The following is a 17654-nucleotide window of genomic DNA, read 5'->3' as shown; positions in this document are numbered from 1 at the left end:
GTTTGCATTGTTCTTTCTGTCAGTTGTGAAAATGCAACAGAATAATAAAGATTACCTTTAATGAAAGCACATGCCTCCCAACAGGGCAATAAATGTTACAATAACAACAAATGTATTAGCCGGCGACAAATTTAACAAATCGGCAGCAAGAGTAACAACGACGGCCATAAAAGTAAAAATAGAACAAACTAGTTGAACAGTTTTGATCTGATTTTCAATGCTCTGATATTTCTTCTTACAACACACCTTCACGTATTGTAACTAATACATACTTTTTCAACCAGAACTTGTAATAACATTGATTTCCATCATCGTCTTCATCATCATAATAATAAGATAATAAGTGATAATAATGAAAAATAGTCGAGTTTGACTGGTGTAAGAGTTTAGTTTGACTCTTATGATGATTATGATGATAATGATGGTGATGATTGTAAAATGATTAAAATAAACGTTATTATAAAATAGAAAAAAAATGAAAGTCCATAGGTCGCCCAACGCGGCAAAAATAACATGTTTCAGGATCGGTTTAACTGAGCCTGTTCATGATGGACGGTTGTGGAAATGCATGTTACCCCCCGCACCCTCTAGCCCTGGGTTGAGTAGAACTCAACATTTACACATGTAACCAGTACCAAAAAATAATTTGGAGGCATCCGCAGATGTGTTCATATTGAAGTGTACATGGAACCTTCAATGATACACAGATTGTGATCCATGAAATGCGGCGTATGGTCGCCATTTAAATACACGTATGGGCTTGCCCAACAGGCAGGAATTTTGAGAGGGGATCTGAGATGATGGAGCCTGCATATCACAGAAACTGCCAAACGACAAAATTAAACAGCAGGCACTATATCCAAGGTGCGATTGAACAATACCCAAAGCTTTGGAAGAAGGAGTATCCAAAATGTACAAGCTGAAAAACTAAACAGTACGCTAACACAACATAAATATCAGATTATCTGTTCAAAAAGATCGAAATATAACAGCTCTGATTGAATGTACGGGTCTTGGTTGACAACAACATGTATTAGTTAGACAATACGGACGAATATTGTATGAGGAGATATCAGGGTTTAGAAAATCGCATCAAAAAGTTTGTTTCATTTGTTGTCATCGTTTTTACATTTGTTGCAGTTGTAACATTTCCGTTAGAAGCGGAAGTAGTTACAGAAGCCTCAAACCAACATGTAACACTTCCAACATGAACATGCTTAGTCTTAGCCGGAGAAAACTCTACATTATATATCATTCATTATATATTCTGCATTAAAGTCTCATATACATTCATATACATTCAAGTTAAAATTACGTTACAAGATATGGCCATTCTAACCGGAATTACTAGAGACTATTACACATACAAAAATATCACAAAAGCTGTCATTATTTACACAATATAGATCATTTGAATAAGCACTTACAGATAAAACTGAGAGGTACACTGTTTTCGAATATTAAAACATATTTTAAAAACCAACAGTGACAAGACGCATGTGCTTTGAATTAAACTCCAGCGCCAAACTTAAGAAGATCAATCTCAGTCACATCGGGGATTACTTGATTAGCAGTTACTTCTCAGGAATGATAAAAACACTTTACGTGTTTCATAAAAACAGAATCATTTTACACAAGCAAACTTTTCTCCTTTGTAGAACTAAAACGCAGGTTTGGCTAGAATTCTTGATAAAGCATCATTTGTAAACAAATATTTAAGTTTGTCACCACTAGACATGCTTAGCTTGTACAAAAAGGGCATTTCTCAGATCATTATATACATGTTATTCTACATGGCTTTTTTTTCAATTGTATTTAAGGTTTAGCAGTATATCACAAACAACAGATTTTTTGTAGTAAATGAACAGCACCATGACAAACAACTTATCTGTCCAATACATGTTTTACTGTTCTGTCCTACAGAGTTGGATACTTAAACTATTCTTAATGAGTTGTCCCCCTTTAAATAAGAATGCCATTTGTAAAGAAAAAATGTAAACAATTGTCAAAAACGATGTTTTACCTAGTTATGTAAAGTTTAAACACTCGCATGATGTTGCAGATGCATCAAAACGAAGACCTGTAACAGCTTTTTAAAAATGGTGAGTTTTTAAAGCCGCTGAACTGTCCAGAAGTGTGGCCCCTTCATGCAGTTCCTTTCTGGAATTCAATACATATATCAACAAACTGACAATGGTTTTGTAGAATTATATAAATGTTTTATACGCTGTTAAATTTTCATGTAAAACAATGTTTTCTTTCTATGATTTGATGACGTTCGAACTTTTTTCTCCAAAACATGGACCTATACCTTAATCTACAAAATGGACAAAAGTGTCTGCCAACAGATATACCCTCATATCTTCCCGTTTCAAAGTCCACACCTAAACGTGCACAGTGTATCGTGGATACATGTTAAGTATTTCTCTAAACATTAATCTTGCTTAAAAGTATAAAATTTCAGCCTCTACCAGACGTACGTCATGTGAAAATACAAATAAAAGCTGCTAGATATGTTATGTTATCTATATTACAATTTGTTGTTATGCATATCTGTTAAATGCTGTGTATTTTTTTGTCAGCTGCATTCAGTTTTTACGTTACAGCGCACATGTTCTATGAACAGGTATGAATTTAATTACTATTAACTATTCGAAAACATAGAATTTAAAATGTCTACAAAATTAATAAATCTTAATGTATCTAGTAAATCATTAAAGCTACTTAAAGCACCATGTATAAGCACCATACTACGCTGGTGTTTTTTTTTTGTTGTTGTTGTTGTTCGTAAATATTCATGTGAAGATATCACTGCTAGCCGGACTACATTCTGGTGAAACAGAGACATGTTTAAATCAATAAAATGCAAGATGAACCATTTGTTGTCAAGTATCACATCTGTATAGTTCATGTGTGTACTTTATGTGTGTAGTGTACAAGGTCAGCTAACCGAGATATGAGAATATACGAGAAGATTATACTGTAGAGTTCACTACACTGCTTAAAATGTTAGTAACAAGGAGACTCAATGTGTTGTTAAGTAAAATAAAGGAAACAGCCAGTATATGTAAGTACAGTTGTTTATACACATACATTTCAATACGGTACAATTCTGTTTATCATTTATATTGAAAATACTGCGTTATACATAGTTTCATTAAACATGGAATGTATCGTAACTTTGCATGTAAATTATGGAATGTATAACGACATGTACTTCATCTTTAATATGTTATCATCCAGAGTAAATAGAATATGTGTATCAACACTAATTGTGACATTTTATACACTTTATTCACAATTACATACTATTATATACAATAGTTTCAGATGTAAAATCGGATTTAAATGTCTCTTTATTTCAATTCCCTTATCCATATTTTGCGCTGAGGTAACAAAATGTAATCATTTAATTTTCAGTTTTCTAAAATTGAAATTATGGCTGAATGATTTAATTTAACAGGTGACAGGCATGCCTCTCAGTTCAGCGTGGGTGTGTCTGAACCCAGTGAGCCCAGGGTGGTTACAGACATTCCCGGACCTAAGTCAAAACAGCTGATTCAGCAGCTAGAACAAATACAGGTATGTGAAGGTAAAATTACTATTATATATTTATACATGTATATTTTTCAATACAGGTAATATGCATGAAGTACACTTAATCTCCCGCCAGTGCCCTACATTTTCTTCTTAAAGTTAAGGTGATAACAAGTCGAAATTTATGTTCATACACTTACAATTCATAAACCTATATTCAAATGCCTATACTCATTTTTACATTTACATTTTAAATTATCATTTTATTTGGGATTAGGTTTTCCAGTAATTGTCAGGTTATGTAATATACAAGCAACAATTGTTTCCGCCAATTTTCTGCCTTGTTCTCACTTTCTATATATCTTACAAACAAGATAGAATTGTGAACTTTTTGACGGAGAAACTATACGCCCGTTTGAAAGAGCGGACGTATTATGTGGTGGAACATCCGTCTGTCCGTGCAAACGAAATGACCTTTGTTGGGTACTGAGGACAGTAGGTAACCGGTACGGGAAATTCTTTTCATTCCATAGTTGTTTTATTGCGTACACTATTTCTGTCGCTTGTTAAGTTAAATCAGAATGGTTTGATTAAAGATTGTTTTGATAAATAGTGACAAATTTTAAAACATTATGAGTTATGGTAAGTTGAGTTGAATGTTTCTGTATGGTCAGACTCAGGCGTGAAACTGTATGAAGTAAAAGGAGAGTTAACTGGTTCATTTCTTTGTCGAGGGTCCAATGCACTTTTCATTGTTTGCCTCTGTCTTTGAATCCACTGAATGCTTCACTTTAAATTTTACTTGTCGAAATCACCATTACATGACTTTTATATAAATATTGTACCGATGAGTATGTCCAAACTTTACTTAGATTTTCAGGTTACAGTTATATATATTCTCACCTTAACATTGGAATCATTCAATAGATTTGTTTCAGATTTACAATAGTTATTCGCCATCGGCACCTACATCAATAAAGACAAATGCCGTAACTCGTGCACTAAATGAGTTACACACCTTTTTTACTATGATTTTAGATATTCACACTTTTCCGTAACTTTTGCAACATGGTGGGCCGTTTTTTGTACACCGTAACTAGTACTTAAGATAAGCATTTCTTGCTATGACAACATCAAAACAGAAAGGTCTTAACTTTTCCAACACTTATGGTTTCTTAATTCTTTATGTTGTTTTAAAGCTTATTTCGTAAATACAAAATTCTTTACATTATGAAAAACTTCAGTTTTTCTTCATCCTTTCCATATATATATACCCTATTTCTGTACTATACCTTGTGCGCTGTACATAGTAATAGTATTTAAGAGGTTTAAGATTTTGTGTTTTATTTCAGAATGTTGGTGCAGTTCATTTTTTCTGTGACTATGACAACAGTCATGGCAATTACTTGGCTGATGTAGATGGCAACGTTATGTTGGACTTGTACACGCAGATATCATCCCTACCTCTTGGTAAATACAATATTTAAATGTGATATATCCGACTATGGTTTTTTAAAAATCACCCATTTAAAGGAAACGGTTAAACTACTGTGTCTGTTATGAATGATTGTCTTGATATGATAAAGATGAATAAACACTCTCTTTCGTCTATATTGAAATCACATTGGTATAAATTCAAATGAAAAAGCATTACTCCAGAAACACGTTTGCTTAAAAAAAGAGACTCGTCGGTGGTAGTATGCGTCAGGTTTGTATCCTGAATACACAGGTGATGAATGTTGGTATGTTTTCGGCTGATAGTGGAATCTTTTAGAAATACAAGCATTATAAAATCGTCTGAAAACGTTATTTGTCTGCTATTATAGATTGTGGTTTTATTTTACGCTGATATTTGTGAAATTTTACGCTGATATTCGTGAAATTCGTGAAATTTTACGCTGATATTTGTGAAATTTTACGCTGATATTCGTGAAATTCGTGAAATTTTACGCTGATATTTGTGAAATTTTACGCTGATATTTGTGAAAATATTACACTGGAAAATTTATGCACGTGTACACTTTAATCAGTATTAAGTAGGAGTAATTAAATAACTACTAAACTGAATTGCAAATACATGTAAAACAAAGTTTCAAAGTTTCAAAGTTTTTCGGTAAAGTCAAGGCCCTTTAAGGGCATCTGACAACAACAACATGAAATGTTAAACAGTAACAAAATAATGAAAATGGCAAAAAACAGCAATGATGGCATGATAATTGAGTGTGACAGCAAGAATTATTGTTAATTATTGCATGTTTTCAGTGAAAGTTTGGAAAATAGAATGGTGTATTACCAGCAACTTTCACAATGGAAACATAAAACTAAAGGACAAAGCAATTTTCACTGAAACGATGCCCAACAAATTACACTTCAGTGTATTACATAATGTATATGTTATATTACATCTCATGCATGATTCATAGGGAATGGGTTTTACAAATAGAATAACAATCGTGGCAATTTAAGGAAAGGATGATTTCCGTATTGTCTTCTCTCAGAAGAGCAATTCCGATAGACCAATGTTTAATTTTGTCATTCCAATGTTTTATTTTCAGGTTACAATCATCCTGCATTGATCAGCGCCGTGTCCAAACCTGAAAATCTGGTAAATCTTAGCATTAAAAGATCTATGCTTCAATTTGTTTGCGTCTGTTAAAAAGTTGAAAATATTACGTTACGGCTATGACAGTCCGTTATGTCCTACAGATGGTTGTATTACTTGTTTCAGTCTGATAAGATGAAAGCGGAGTAATGTCTTGAACTTAATTTTTGTTAGTTTCACCATAGATGAAAAATATTCAATAATATCTATGTCAAACGGTTGTATGAGGATCTCGTGATTAGATTTCACTTTGATATAGCAGGTGGTTTTCAGCAGTGTTATTGCTTTTTAACTTAGTCACGTGTTTACTTCTGCACGTTTTAGATTGAGCTGATTTATTATTTGCATCTGTGAAAACATATACATTCAGTGAAGTACTTTGACATCGACTGATTATTTTTAGCTTAGAATCAGATATATAGTTTGCACCTTTTCACCATGTAGGCCTATATAGTTATTCATCCTGTTTCTGGTGTTTTTTATGTAAATAAGGTTCGAAGATCTATTTCTACTTTGTTTCCGGTCGTATGTATTGGCAAAGGATTACTATATGGTACCTGTGATCATTGCACTTACAACTTCACATTTTGTTTGCACCTGTCACCACGGATGTAGATTTTGAATGCTTCTTGTTTGCAGTAACTTGGTTTTATAGACAAAGTTCTTCTTTGATGACAATTTTAGTAAAGTTGTTTTTGTTAGCTTGATGCTAAAAAGAAAGTTTTGAGCTGGATTTATAGTGTTTTCAAATAGCTATAGTCTAATTCTCTACTTAAATGTCGTCAAGGTACTTTTTTTTAGAAGACTTGCATAGAAAAATATTAAAATAATATCTAGAGTTCATATGCACATTTCATTGCCTGTATTACATATATCGATAGTTAAATTAATTGTTTATTTCTGTCGAGGTTCTATTGCATACAGATGTTGGACAAAGAAAAGAAATAAAATACATTATCTAACAGTCTACTAGATCGAGAAATGCGTATTCCTTTTCAATGATTGTTTTGTTTTATGTATCATTCACGACCATTTCATTCGTACAAGTCACCATGGTATGTAATGTGTGGCGACTATATTTCAGTCCACTTTCGTGAACCGTCCAGCCCTTGGGGTATACCCACCAGCTGACTGGGTGTCAAGGTTACAGAACGCTCTAATCTCTGTAGGTATAGCACGTCTTCTCTTTCAGTAGCTGGTCCAACATTGTAACTTTATTTTAAGAGGTACTAGTTTTTACTTAACATTGCATTTCAAACATGTCAGGTTAATTACACTGCTGTCTAGAACTGTTTAGCTGGTACTGGACGCTTTCTTATTTCAACAATATACTATATTGAAGAACGAAAAAGTCCAATGTTTACTAACAAATGCGGCGTTCTATCTAATGTTATTGCATCAGGTTTCTCCGCCAGGAATGACCCACGTACAGACAATGGCGTGTGGAGCTTGTTCTGTGGAACATGGTCTGAAAGCCATCTTTATCAAGTATATGGTATGTAAAACAACATTCTTTATACACTGTATTGTTGTAAATAAGATATATGTAGCGAGTGTATATGATTTGTAACATTATTATCTTTATTAAGTATATGTAAAGTAAAAACTATCAAATATTTGACATCTAAAATGTGTATGTACATGTATATAGTATATGATTTACTAATCAATGGTAAGTCAATGTCTTCATAAATAATCTAATATGTAAAATTCGAAAGTACATGGTACGGTGGTTTGTGTGCCAGTGAATTTATTGTTGTATATAGTGATTAACATATCAAGCATTTCCATGTGAAACGCATCAAGCTAAAGTTTTCAAGTTAAAGATATGTTGATCTCAACAATGAGTTTAGAAGTCGCAAATATATTAAATCGAAGTTTTAAAGTTTCTGATTATTTCTACGGACCTTTTGCTTAGTAATTACGTATGTGTTCGATAGTAAGTCTGTGTATAGGAGACAACAGTTTTATTTTACTGATAATATATTTTTGTATTTCCCATAACTTTACATGATGTGTTATACTATAGAGTGACCAGAGAGGAGGTGAGGCACCAAGCAAGGAAGCACAGGAGTCATGTCTAGTCAATATGGCACCGGGGTCACCCCCTCTGTCCATTCTCTCATTCAATAACGCGTTCCATGGGAGAACAATGGGTAAGTAGACTGTGTAATAAGTTGGTACAGCACTCACTGCAATCAATTATGAAATATGAATGAGATGTAACATTAAAATCGGGATTCATGGAAATGGCAAAAATTAATTTTTTACATGATAAATATGTGTTAAAGAGTATGTTTTATAGTTAATGCTATAAACAGCATGTAGCCGTTATGTTTGAATAAAATTTTTATTACTGTGGATCTAAGCCATTTAGTCAGACTCCAAAACAATTAAATGATCAGTATACAGATTTGATTTTATTACATACATATATAATGTATATCTTGTTCATGATACATCGTGTCGCGATCTGTATTGTGTTTACATTTAGTAAGACTTTAAAACGATCTATTTATTGAATTTTATGTTAATTTAATGACTTTATTGAACAGGAGCGTTAGCATGCACACACTCTAAATGGCTGCACAAGTTGGATTTTCCAATGCCAGACTGGCCTCTTGTACGGTTCCCAGACCTGAAATATCCTCTGGAAGAAAATGTCATGGAAAACAGGGCCGAGGAAAACAAAGTTCTAGAGGAGGTTTTGAACACCTTTTAATACACAACATCACTATTCAGTAACATTCAAGAAGAAGTGTAAAAAGCTCTATTTATGTTAAGTTCACAATAACATAATATATAATTTTGTAAGTTTTTCTAAAGCAGTTCTTTTAGAAGAGAAGGGAAGTTAAATGTTTTTGTTTTACAAAATTTCGCTTTAGACTGTGCTGGAATGGCGCATGAAAGTGTTGCCAATATCTTAACAAACTCAATCGAAGTGTTAGCATAAAGTTGTTGCTTCCAAAGGATCTTCTTTTGGATTTAATTTAGGTTATTGTAGCGTATATATCTGTCGTAATTTTAAGGCAGTTCTTTTCCCATTGCTTCAATGTTTCCAGGTTGAAGACAAAATAGAGGAATATAACAAGAAAGATAAACCTGTTGCCGGTATAATTGTAGAACCTGTACAGTGTGAAGGGGGAGATAATTTTGCCTCAGCTGAATTCTTCCAGGGACTAAGAGATATAACTAACAAGGTAAATACCATTTCCTTAATTTTGTAATGTTCTGCCTGTAGAGAGTTTTCTTAAAAAGATTTTAAAAAAATAGAACGTGGTAGAGTACGTCCGAGTTCAGACTGAAATATTACCTCTTAGATGAGCCCGCCCGCTTAGCTCAATAGGGAGAGCACTAGGGAGAGCGCAGATCTACGGATCTCGGGGTCGTGAGTTCGAGCCCTGGGCGAGGCGTATGTTCTCCGTTACGATTTGATAAAAGACATTGCGTCTGAAACCGTTCGTCCTCCACCTCTGATTCATGTGGTGAAGTTGACAGTTACTTGCGGAGAACAGGTTTGTACTGGTAAAGAATCCAGGAACACTGGTTAGGTTAACTGCCCCCCGTTACATAACTGAAATACTGTTGAAAAACAGCGTTAAACCCAAAACAAACAAACAAACAAAACCCCTTAAATGACCATTTCGTAGAAAAAAGGCATGTGTTTGATTCCTGTAACAATCAAAATAACAAAAAAGCTATTTTGTACTAAGGCACTTCCAGTAAGTATAATGAATTTTGAATTCATATTAATTACTTGTGTCTGTTTGATACAGAGAGGTTTAGGATACCTCATGGATGAGGTACAGACGGGATGTGGGGTGACAGGAAAGTTCTGGGCACATGAACATTTCAACCTTACTGATACCCCTGACATTGTCACATTCAGTAAGAAAATGTTGACGGGAGGATTCTACAAGAAAGCATCTTTTCAACCTAAAGAGGTATCTGTTTTTGCTGTTTTCAAGTCTTATGCAATAATATTTTACCATTAGATTAGGCATTTACCGCAACTTATAACCAGATTTTCAAAGAATTTGGTTATTAGATTGGTGAATGTCATTTAACAGTGACACGATAGGCTAAAGTGTTGGTCTCTCACTTTGATCAAGGTCAAGGCCATTGCTACTAAAAATAGAAAATGGTTTCCACTCAATATCTTTAGTTCGGGTAGACATTGTCACACAACTTGTTGTGTAGATAGCTTTTAGTGAAATTTGAATTTATTTGGCATTGCGTGTCTGTAAATTTTACAGTGTACCTATTATGAAGCTTTAAAACAATCAAATCAGTGTTATATATTTAACTCCTAGGGCTACAGGATTTTCAATACATGGGTAGGCGACCCTAGCAAAATTGCTCTTTTGGAAGAGGTTGTCAAGGTGATTAAAGAGGACAACATACTGGATGGCGTCAAGAGCACAGGAAACTATCTTTTGTCTGGGCTAAAACAGATGCAGGTAAAGTGTGGTCCTGCAATTTTACATTACTTATATTTGAGGTAGCATATTGGGATACTAAAGTACACTTAGAGCGGCCCACCTAGTTCCAACATTACAATTCTTATTCCAGCAAGGTGAATCGCTAGCTCTATTTACATATATCTGCCAGGAGAAGCAAGAGACATTGCACATTTCATTACCTCTCATGAACAGACTCGATCAAATCAAATCGATTCTGTTATTATTCTGCTTAGTGACATTCTACGTTTCCAAAGGATTGTCATATAGTTCTAATTTTACATAATCGACTGTTATTTTACAATAAATGTTTATTGTACATTGACCTAAATGTACCGATTTATTAAAAATTCTGCAATTCAAGCAAACGGTACAAGATGATATTAGTGATATTTTTCACAGCGATATCACCAATAAAATACATACCGCCAAAATTGTTATCGATTTATTCTCAAATTCATTACAATGTGGTTCTGTAATATCTGTTTTCTAGGCAAAATATCCAGGAATATTGTCGAAATCGCGGGGACTTGGAACATTGTGTGCCCTGGACTTTAACACTGCCGCTACTAGAGATAAAGTAATGGCTGATCTTCGTAAGAAAGGTAATAACAAATGTTAGAATTATACGGCTGTGCGATTGTTTCCTTGGATCAGGTGTCAGACTTTCATTTGAAATAATTTGACAGGTTTATTTCGACCTTAAAATATTGTTTTGTCATTATGTTGAATAATGATTGAGTTATTAAATGATATAAAGTGCAACTTTCGACAAGAAATATTACTATGATTAAGCTAAGTAAGCAAACATAAGAGATTCCTTTAGAAAGAAAGATGAAGCTAGAAAGGACGAGATGGAAGAACTTGACTTTTTTCCTATTTGGTTACATGCTACCATTACCTGAAACACGCATTTACACCACCTTAATTCTGTTGGTCTTGTGATACCGTTTAAGAGTCCTCATATTTTAGTTTTAAGTTTAATACCACGATGTATTTGGTTATTTAAGGAGTTCACACAGGCGCATGTGGAGAGACCACACTCAGGTTTAGACCGACCTTGCTCTTCCAGAACAAACATGTTGACGTGTTCATGGAACGATTTGACGACGTTCTCTCACAACTCGACAAATGAAGCTACAAAGACTTATTCATAAATACAAGAACCTCAAGGTCCAACTGTTAATTCATTGAGTATTTATACAGAAGAACTTTGCGCCGGACATGCAAAGCTGAAAAGCATTGTATTGTGAGGGACTAACGACATTAAGCTAATGTGACAACAGTTCATGTAATCACAAGCTGAAAATGGTGTTTTCAACAATATTTGTTATACACGTTCTACATGTTGAACATACTTTGATACATTAAATGACCATCAATATGGTTTAAGACAAAACAAAGTACGATAGACTGTATATTTGTTTTAACGTCTATCATTGATAAAAATTAGGCTGTTAAAAGTTGAGCATGAAAAGAAAAAGGTATGTGCATCATTTATGAATTTTCGTAAGTGAGTGTTTCGATTTGTTTTACAGAAATGGAATCTGATTCAAATTGCTTAAATCTAGTGTTAGCATTAAAATTATTAATATAATACGCAGTAATGTATAAGTGTGTAAAATCATGTGTAAAAGCCAGCGGTTCACTGTCAGACTATTTTGACAGTTATATGGGCTTAAAACAAGGGGAACCATTATGCTCCCTTCTTTTCATTTTATTCGTTAATGATACGTATGATAGTTTAAAAGGTAACAATGCCAATACATTTACTTCTGATGATATACAAATATGCTTGCTTCTGTTTTCAGGTGACACAGTATTATTTTCATATTCAAAAGAACGATTACAGTTATTGCTCAATAAATTACAAACTTATTATGATAAATAGCACACCCTATAAACGACTGTAGCCCCCTCTTCCTCTTGCGAGTGATCAAAACAATAAACTGACAGCTAAAAGTTAAAAAATAACATTTTAAAGTGACTAATTTGCTTTGAAGGTATGTATATTTACATTTTATTGGAAACTGAACATGATTTGTTTCTGTATATAATGTGTTAGTCTGATGACAGGTAGAATTACAGCAAAAAACCCGATTGATCACTGATTTTGTCCAGAATTGTACATTGTCCGCGTCAAAAGTACTTATTTTCTTGCTTGAAGAATGACCTACATGTAAATTTCGCTGTTTCATGGATAAAGAAACAATACTAGTTTGGTAAAATAAAATCAAATCATTGATAAATTCTCCAATTTGTTTATAACCGTCAATGAAAGAAGATTTGGTGTTATTTCCTGACTGTATGCATGCTTGCTTTAATACTGTACAAGTCCTTGCGAGTTTCGTAAAAAGACTGTATGCCTGTTTGTGAGTGACTTCTTTATAAAATATCGTCGTTTCCTATGCTCTTGTAGTACTTCTTCATAATTATAACCCGCAAACAAAGTTTGAAGGAGGGTGGAATATAGCAGGCAACATGCGGTTTGTCTGTTTGGTCCGTTTATATATGTGTCCTCATATATTTGATTGTGCAATTACTTCAATGCTATTACACCTACCTCTCTCAAAGATTACGTACAAACATCGGCAATATATACTTAATGTCCATCTTATTATTTTCCTTTTTCTTTTTAAAGTAACACTTAAAGGTGAAACATGGTCTGCTTTTTTTTGTGTCAGTGCCGTAACTTATTTATGCATTAAGGGATTTTGAAATAACTTGGCATTAACTTCACCATCATGAGACCATAATTAGACGATGTGTCGCATACAATTCTATACTTTCTAGAATTTCAAACCATTGAAACCAGTATATAATTGCAACTACAATTAATAAGATGTGAAAATATGAACAGTGAATGGGGTGATTTGGAGTGAAACGGCGCAAGACTGAATCCACTAATCCTTTGTGGATCGCTTTCTTGACAGTGTCGCACAGTAAACAACATTATTTTAGTTTTGTCTTTGTATTTGCCATAAACACACGAACTTTAACATGAAACTTGTCTTATTTTACTGAAAAAACATTCTGCGAATGAAATAAGTTCCCATTTTACAAGCAGAAGTGCCATTAGAGGAAAAAAATGAGGGTTTATTACCTCACCGAGCAAGAAGTGCTCAATGTGAGCTTTTGTGATCACCCTGTGTCCGTCGTCCGTCGTCCTTGTCCGTCGTCAACAATTTGACTGTTAACACTCAGAGGTCACATTTTGGTCCAATCTTAATGAAACTTGGTCATAATGTTACCATCAATAGAACCTTTGACGAGTTTGATATTGGGTCATCTGGGCTCAAAAACTAGGTCACCAGGTCAAATCCGCAAGGACAGATTCCTGACGTGTTATCACTATCAAATGTAAATTATTTCTAACCTGAGAAATAGCAGTAAATCTTGGCAGGTAGTAATCATGACGGCTGTACTACTCGTGCACGGTATTTGTAACGATAACATGTTTATGTTATTATTGAGGAAGGGGGAATCAGGTAGTTCAACCATTAGGCCATTCGTGACAAAATAGTTGTACTACTTTTGAATCATGTTGACTGGTTTACCATGAAGTAAACTCTGAATTACTAATAAGGACTTACTCGACTTTTCCGGTAATGTTTTCGTTATCCTTTTCTATTTATACGTTTATTCGCAGGATACTTGTGGGTGAAATTGTGTTTTTCTTAAATCAGAGGATCATTTTGTTACAGACAGACGGGGGTCAACCTATAGTCCCCTTCTGTCTCATCTCATATTTATTTTAAAATCGTCAGGTAACCGTGATTTCCGTAGGGAATCGACGGTTAATTTCTTGCATGAAATAGTAGGGACCCTGTTTATACTTTCCGTTTCTAATTCGTTTTTTATGATAATATATGTTGTGACAGGATGGACGTACCGGGGACAATAACTATCAGAACAAATCAACACCCATTACAATATTTAAAAATTTATTTACGGAAATGATTATTTACAATGAATAAATGAAAAGTGAAAAGAAAATCTTATTATAAGAAAGAAAGAAAAAAATCTGAGCTCAGTAACTCTTTTAAGAAGTATAAAGTTCTAACACTGACTGTTCGTTGACACAGATGTTTCCGTTAACTTTGAACTTTAAGTAGCACAAAAATACAACATATCTTCAAGCAAAGTCCCTTTAAACCGTGAATACGTTGACTCCGTTTTGGCTCCCTATGATGGTAGGTGATTGCATCCCTGAACTGACTTCACGGTTTTTGGCACAACCATGGGACAAAAGCTCTGCGCTGGGAAAATCACATCCAGGCGAGTGAAGACAAATGAACCTCGGGTATTGTACTTCCGGGTCGTGACAGCATCACCAGGTAAAAGTCGTCTGGTGGAAGAAGCTAAAATACATGCATATAACATATGGTAAGCACCATAGCAAAACAAATAAGTAACGGCATAAAACTGCTCCTTTGGGTACACCATACCTCCATTGGCTCCCATAAATGATACGTGCTACTTACACAAAATATATGTGCTACTAAGTTCATACGTCACGTGATTAAAATACGTCACTTATTACTTCAATTATTTCTAAAATTACTAACAAGTCTAAAGTTAAAGTATGGAAAAGATATGAAAAGTTTATGATGGAAAATTATAGATAAGGAAATGATAAACTGCAGCTATTATTTACAATCACAGATTAATACGATGCAATGCGAAATAAACGTAATACAAAAGTTAGCATGAATATAATATCAATTTGACGTAAATTCGTCTAATGTCGAAAGTGATGTGCACTAGGCATATCTAGTCCAGTCTATTTGTAGGGTAATGTCCCACCAAATACTAAATTTCATGGGACTTACGGCTTATGCGTGTACTCTGACTATTTGCTTTTTCACGGGAATCACGATATAGCCGGGAAATCTGACCCGTTATAGTGGTTTTGGGGATAAAAACATGAATTATTAAAGTTTATAAAATACCAACTTTCTTGTTACTGAACCGAATATTAACTTATGAAAAACAGAAAAACATGAGAGGTATTTTATGCGTACAATCTGACATTTACCTCAATAACTCAAAAATTTGCGAAAAGATGATGCAATACCTGTATTTACACTACAGATACATTGAGGCCCGTATGTCAATTTGTGACATATGTGTGTAAAACCAACACTGAGTACTTGCATGAAAACGACGCTGAAGCATTCAATTAATTATTTAATTAAGTAGGATAGCGAGTCACAGACACTCCATCTCCGCCTCCAATGGATTAGTACAAGCATCGCACGAGGGGTCGACATTAAATGACATTATAAACATGACGACTGATTAAAAGAGACAATTTTGTATGCATTTTTTAAAATTTCATTTACGCCTTTAAAGGACATAAATCTCCTACTGTACTCGCAAGATGGAATACAGTATCACTCGCAAATACGCGTTCAGATCAAATATCAAAATTGGCAAGTCGGCATACAGTTAATGTTTTTACACAGACTAGATAAAAATCAATTTCATTCGAAAACGCAATAAATACGAAACATTTTATTACATATATTTATGGAGTATGCTTACATATTTTTACCTGTCAGTTTCATCTATTATATCACCATATACACATATTTATGTTAGACTTATCGTTAAACTTTAATACACATACAGTGTAAAGCAAAATAATGAATTTGAAGACGATTCTTACCTTTCGCGTGTCTGTTTATTGTTTTGATCACTCGCAAGAGGAAGAGGGGGGCTACAGTCGTTTATAGGGTGTGAATAGGGCAAACAAAGAAGGGAAGAGTTATGATGCATCATTGCGTTTACCATTTTTGCAAAAACGCTAGAAGGCCGCCTTGTCAGCGAACACATTCTTCAGAACTGTAATTGTTAATTAATAGATCAATGGTTTTTACTACAGTAGTTAATGGAATAGTATATTTGCCTTCTAAAAAAAACTTCAGTACTTTGACAATATAAATTTTACAATGTCACAATAATACAGTACGAGTAGAGATCACTGGTACATGTATATAACACAAAGGACGTCAGTAGATCAAATAACGCCAACATGTACACATGCTTCCCAAAATTATTTCTATTAAAGGAGAATGATACTAGTGAAATAAAAAAAGATTTAAATTTTATATATACAAGAACAGCGACAATACACCCTATTTCCTTAACATCTCCAGAAACCATCGGATTGTACTAAGGTTTCGGGTTTCTACGTAGTCCTTTGATTTCTGCATGTATCGATACTAACCTTATATCTCAACATTGAAACATGCCAAAGTGTTTATATCAACTAGAGAAATGTGTTCTTTATTTATCCTAAACAGTATTTTGAAGCTATAGTTATAGTTAGTAAATATATCTTAAAGTGGAATTATACGCATTTTTCAAGTAAAAATACAGCACAAATAGATGTGTGTAAAAAGGGTGGAGGAAATTATAGTTTTTAACCCAGTATACCAAACTCTTCCTGTTACCATTACGAAATAATAACTTTTTAAATATGACTTTTCTTATTTTGACTGGGGCAGTCTTTTTAAGAAAAGTCAAACTGCTTGCAGGAGTTGCTTCCCTTCAACCTCAGAAATCTCTACTTATAGGTAAGGGAGATCATTGCGTACAAGACTGAAGAAATGAACTATTTTTTATAAGTCCGATTTCTTCATTTCTGAAGCATCACTTTCAAATACTTATGTGGCATTACTGTTAATTAAACACATTTAAATGCACAGCAACCAAAAACTTGCTTTTATAAAACATTCACCAAAAACACACTACGTGCTGTAAGATGTGCATAATGCCACTTTAATTAAATTGTTTATTGGTATTATAATGATAATATGAGCCGCGCCATGAGAAAACCAACATAGTGGCTTTGCGACCAGCATGGATCCAGACCAGCCTGCGCATCCGCGCAGTCTGGTCAGGATCCATGCTGTTCGCTAACAGTTTCTCCAATTCCAATAGGCTTTAAAAGCGAACAGCATGGAGCCTGACCAGACTGCGCGGATGCGCAGGCTGGTCTGGATCCATGCTGGTCGCAAAGCCACTATGTTGGTTTTCCCATGGCACGG

The 17654-nt window shown here is 34.2% G+C and overlaps 1 protein-coding gene across 2 annotated transcripts; it reads left to right on the top strand.

Moving 5' to 3' along the window:
- The first annotated feature begins 2314 nt into the window (after positions 1-2314).
- On the top strand, positions 2315-16699 carry LOC123564242 (4-aminobutyrate aminotransferase, mitochondrial-like). Of its 2 annotated transcripts, XM_045357652.2 has the most exons (14): positions 2315-2626; positions 2933-3067; positions 3464-3582; positions 4890-5007; positions 6093-6142; positions 7224-7304; positions 7542-7634; positions 8169-8295; positions 8695-8843; positions 9202-9339; positions 9916-10083; positions 10453-10599; positions 11093-11204; positions 11610-16699. In XM_045357652.2, the coding sequence occupies exons 2-14, from the start codon at positions 3007-3009 to the stop codon at positions 11732-11734; spliced, it is 1488 nt and encodes a 495-aa protein (XP_045213587.2). In that variant the 5' UTR covers positions 2315-2626; positions 2933-3006; the 3' UTR covers positions 11735-16699. The 2 variants fall into 2 exon arrangements, with proteins under 2 accessions (XP_045213587.2, XP_053392837.1); XM_053536862.1 differs by lacking the exon at positions 2315-2626 and having other exon boundaries at positions 2706-3067.
- Positions 16700-17654: the final 955 nt, after the last annotated feature.

Source organism: Mercenaria mercenaria, chromosome 2 (assembly GCF_021730395.1).
Source record: "Mercenaria mercenaria strain notata chromosome 2, MADL_Memer_1, whole genome shotgun sequence".
Lineage (NCBI taxonomy): Eukaryota > Metazoa > Mollusca > Bivalvia > Venerida > Veneridae > Mercenaria > Mercenaria mercenaria.
The sequence above is the reverse complement of the archived record's forward strand: the minus strand, read 5'-3'. Positions and strand labels throughout refer to the sequence as shown.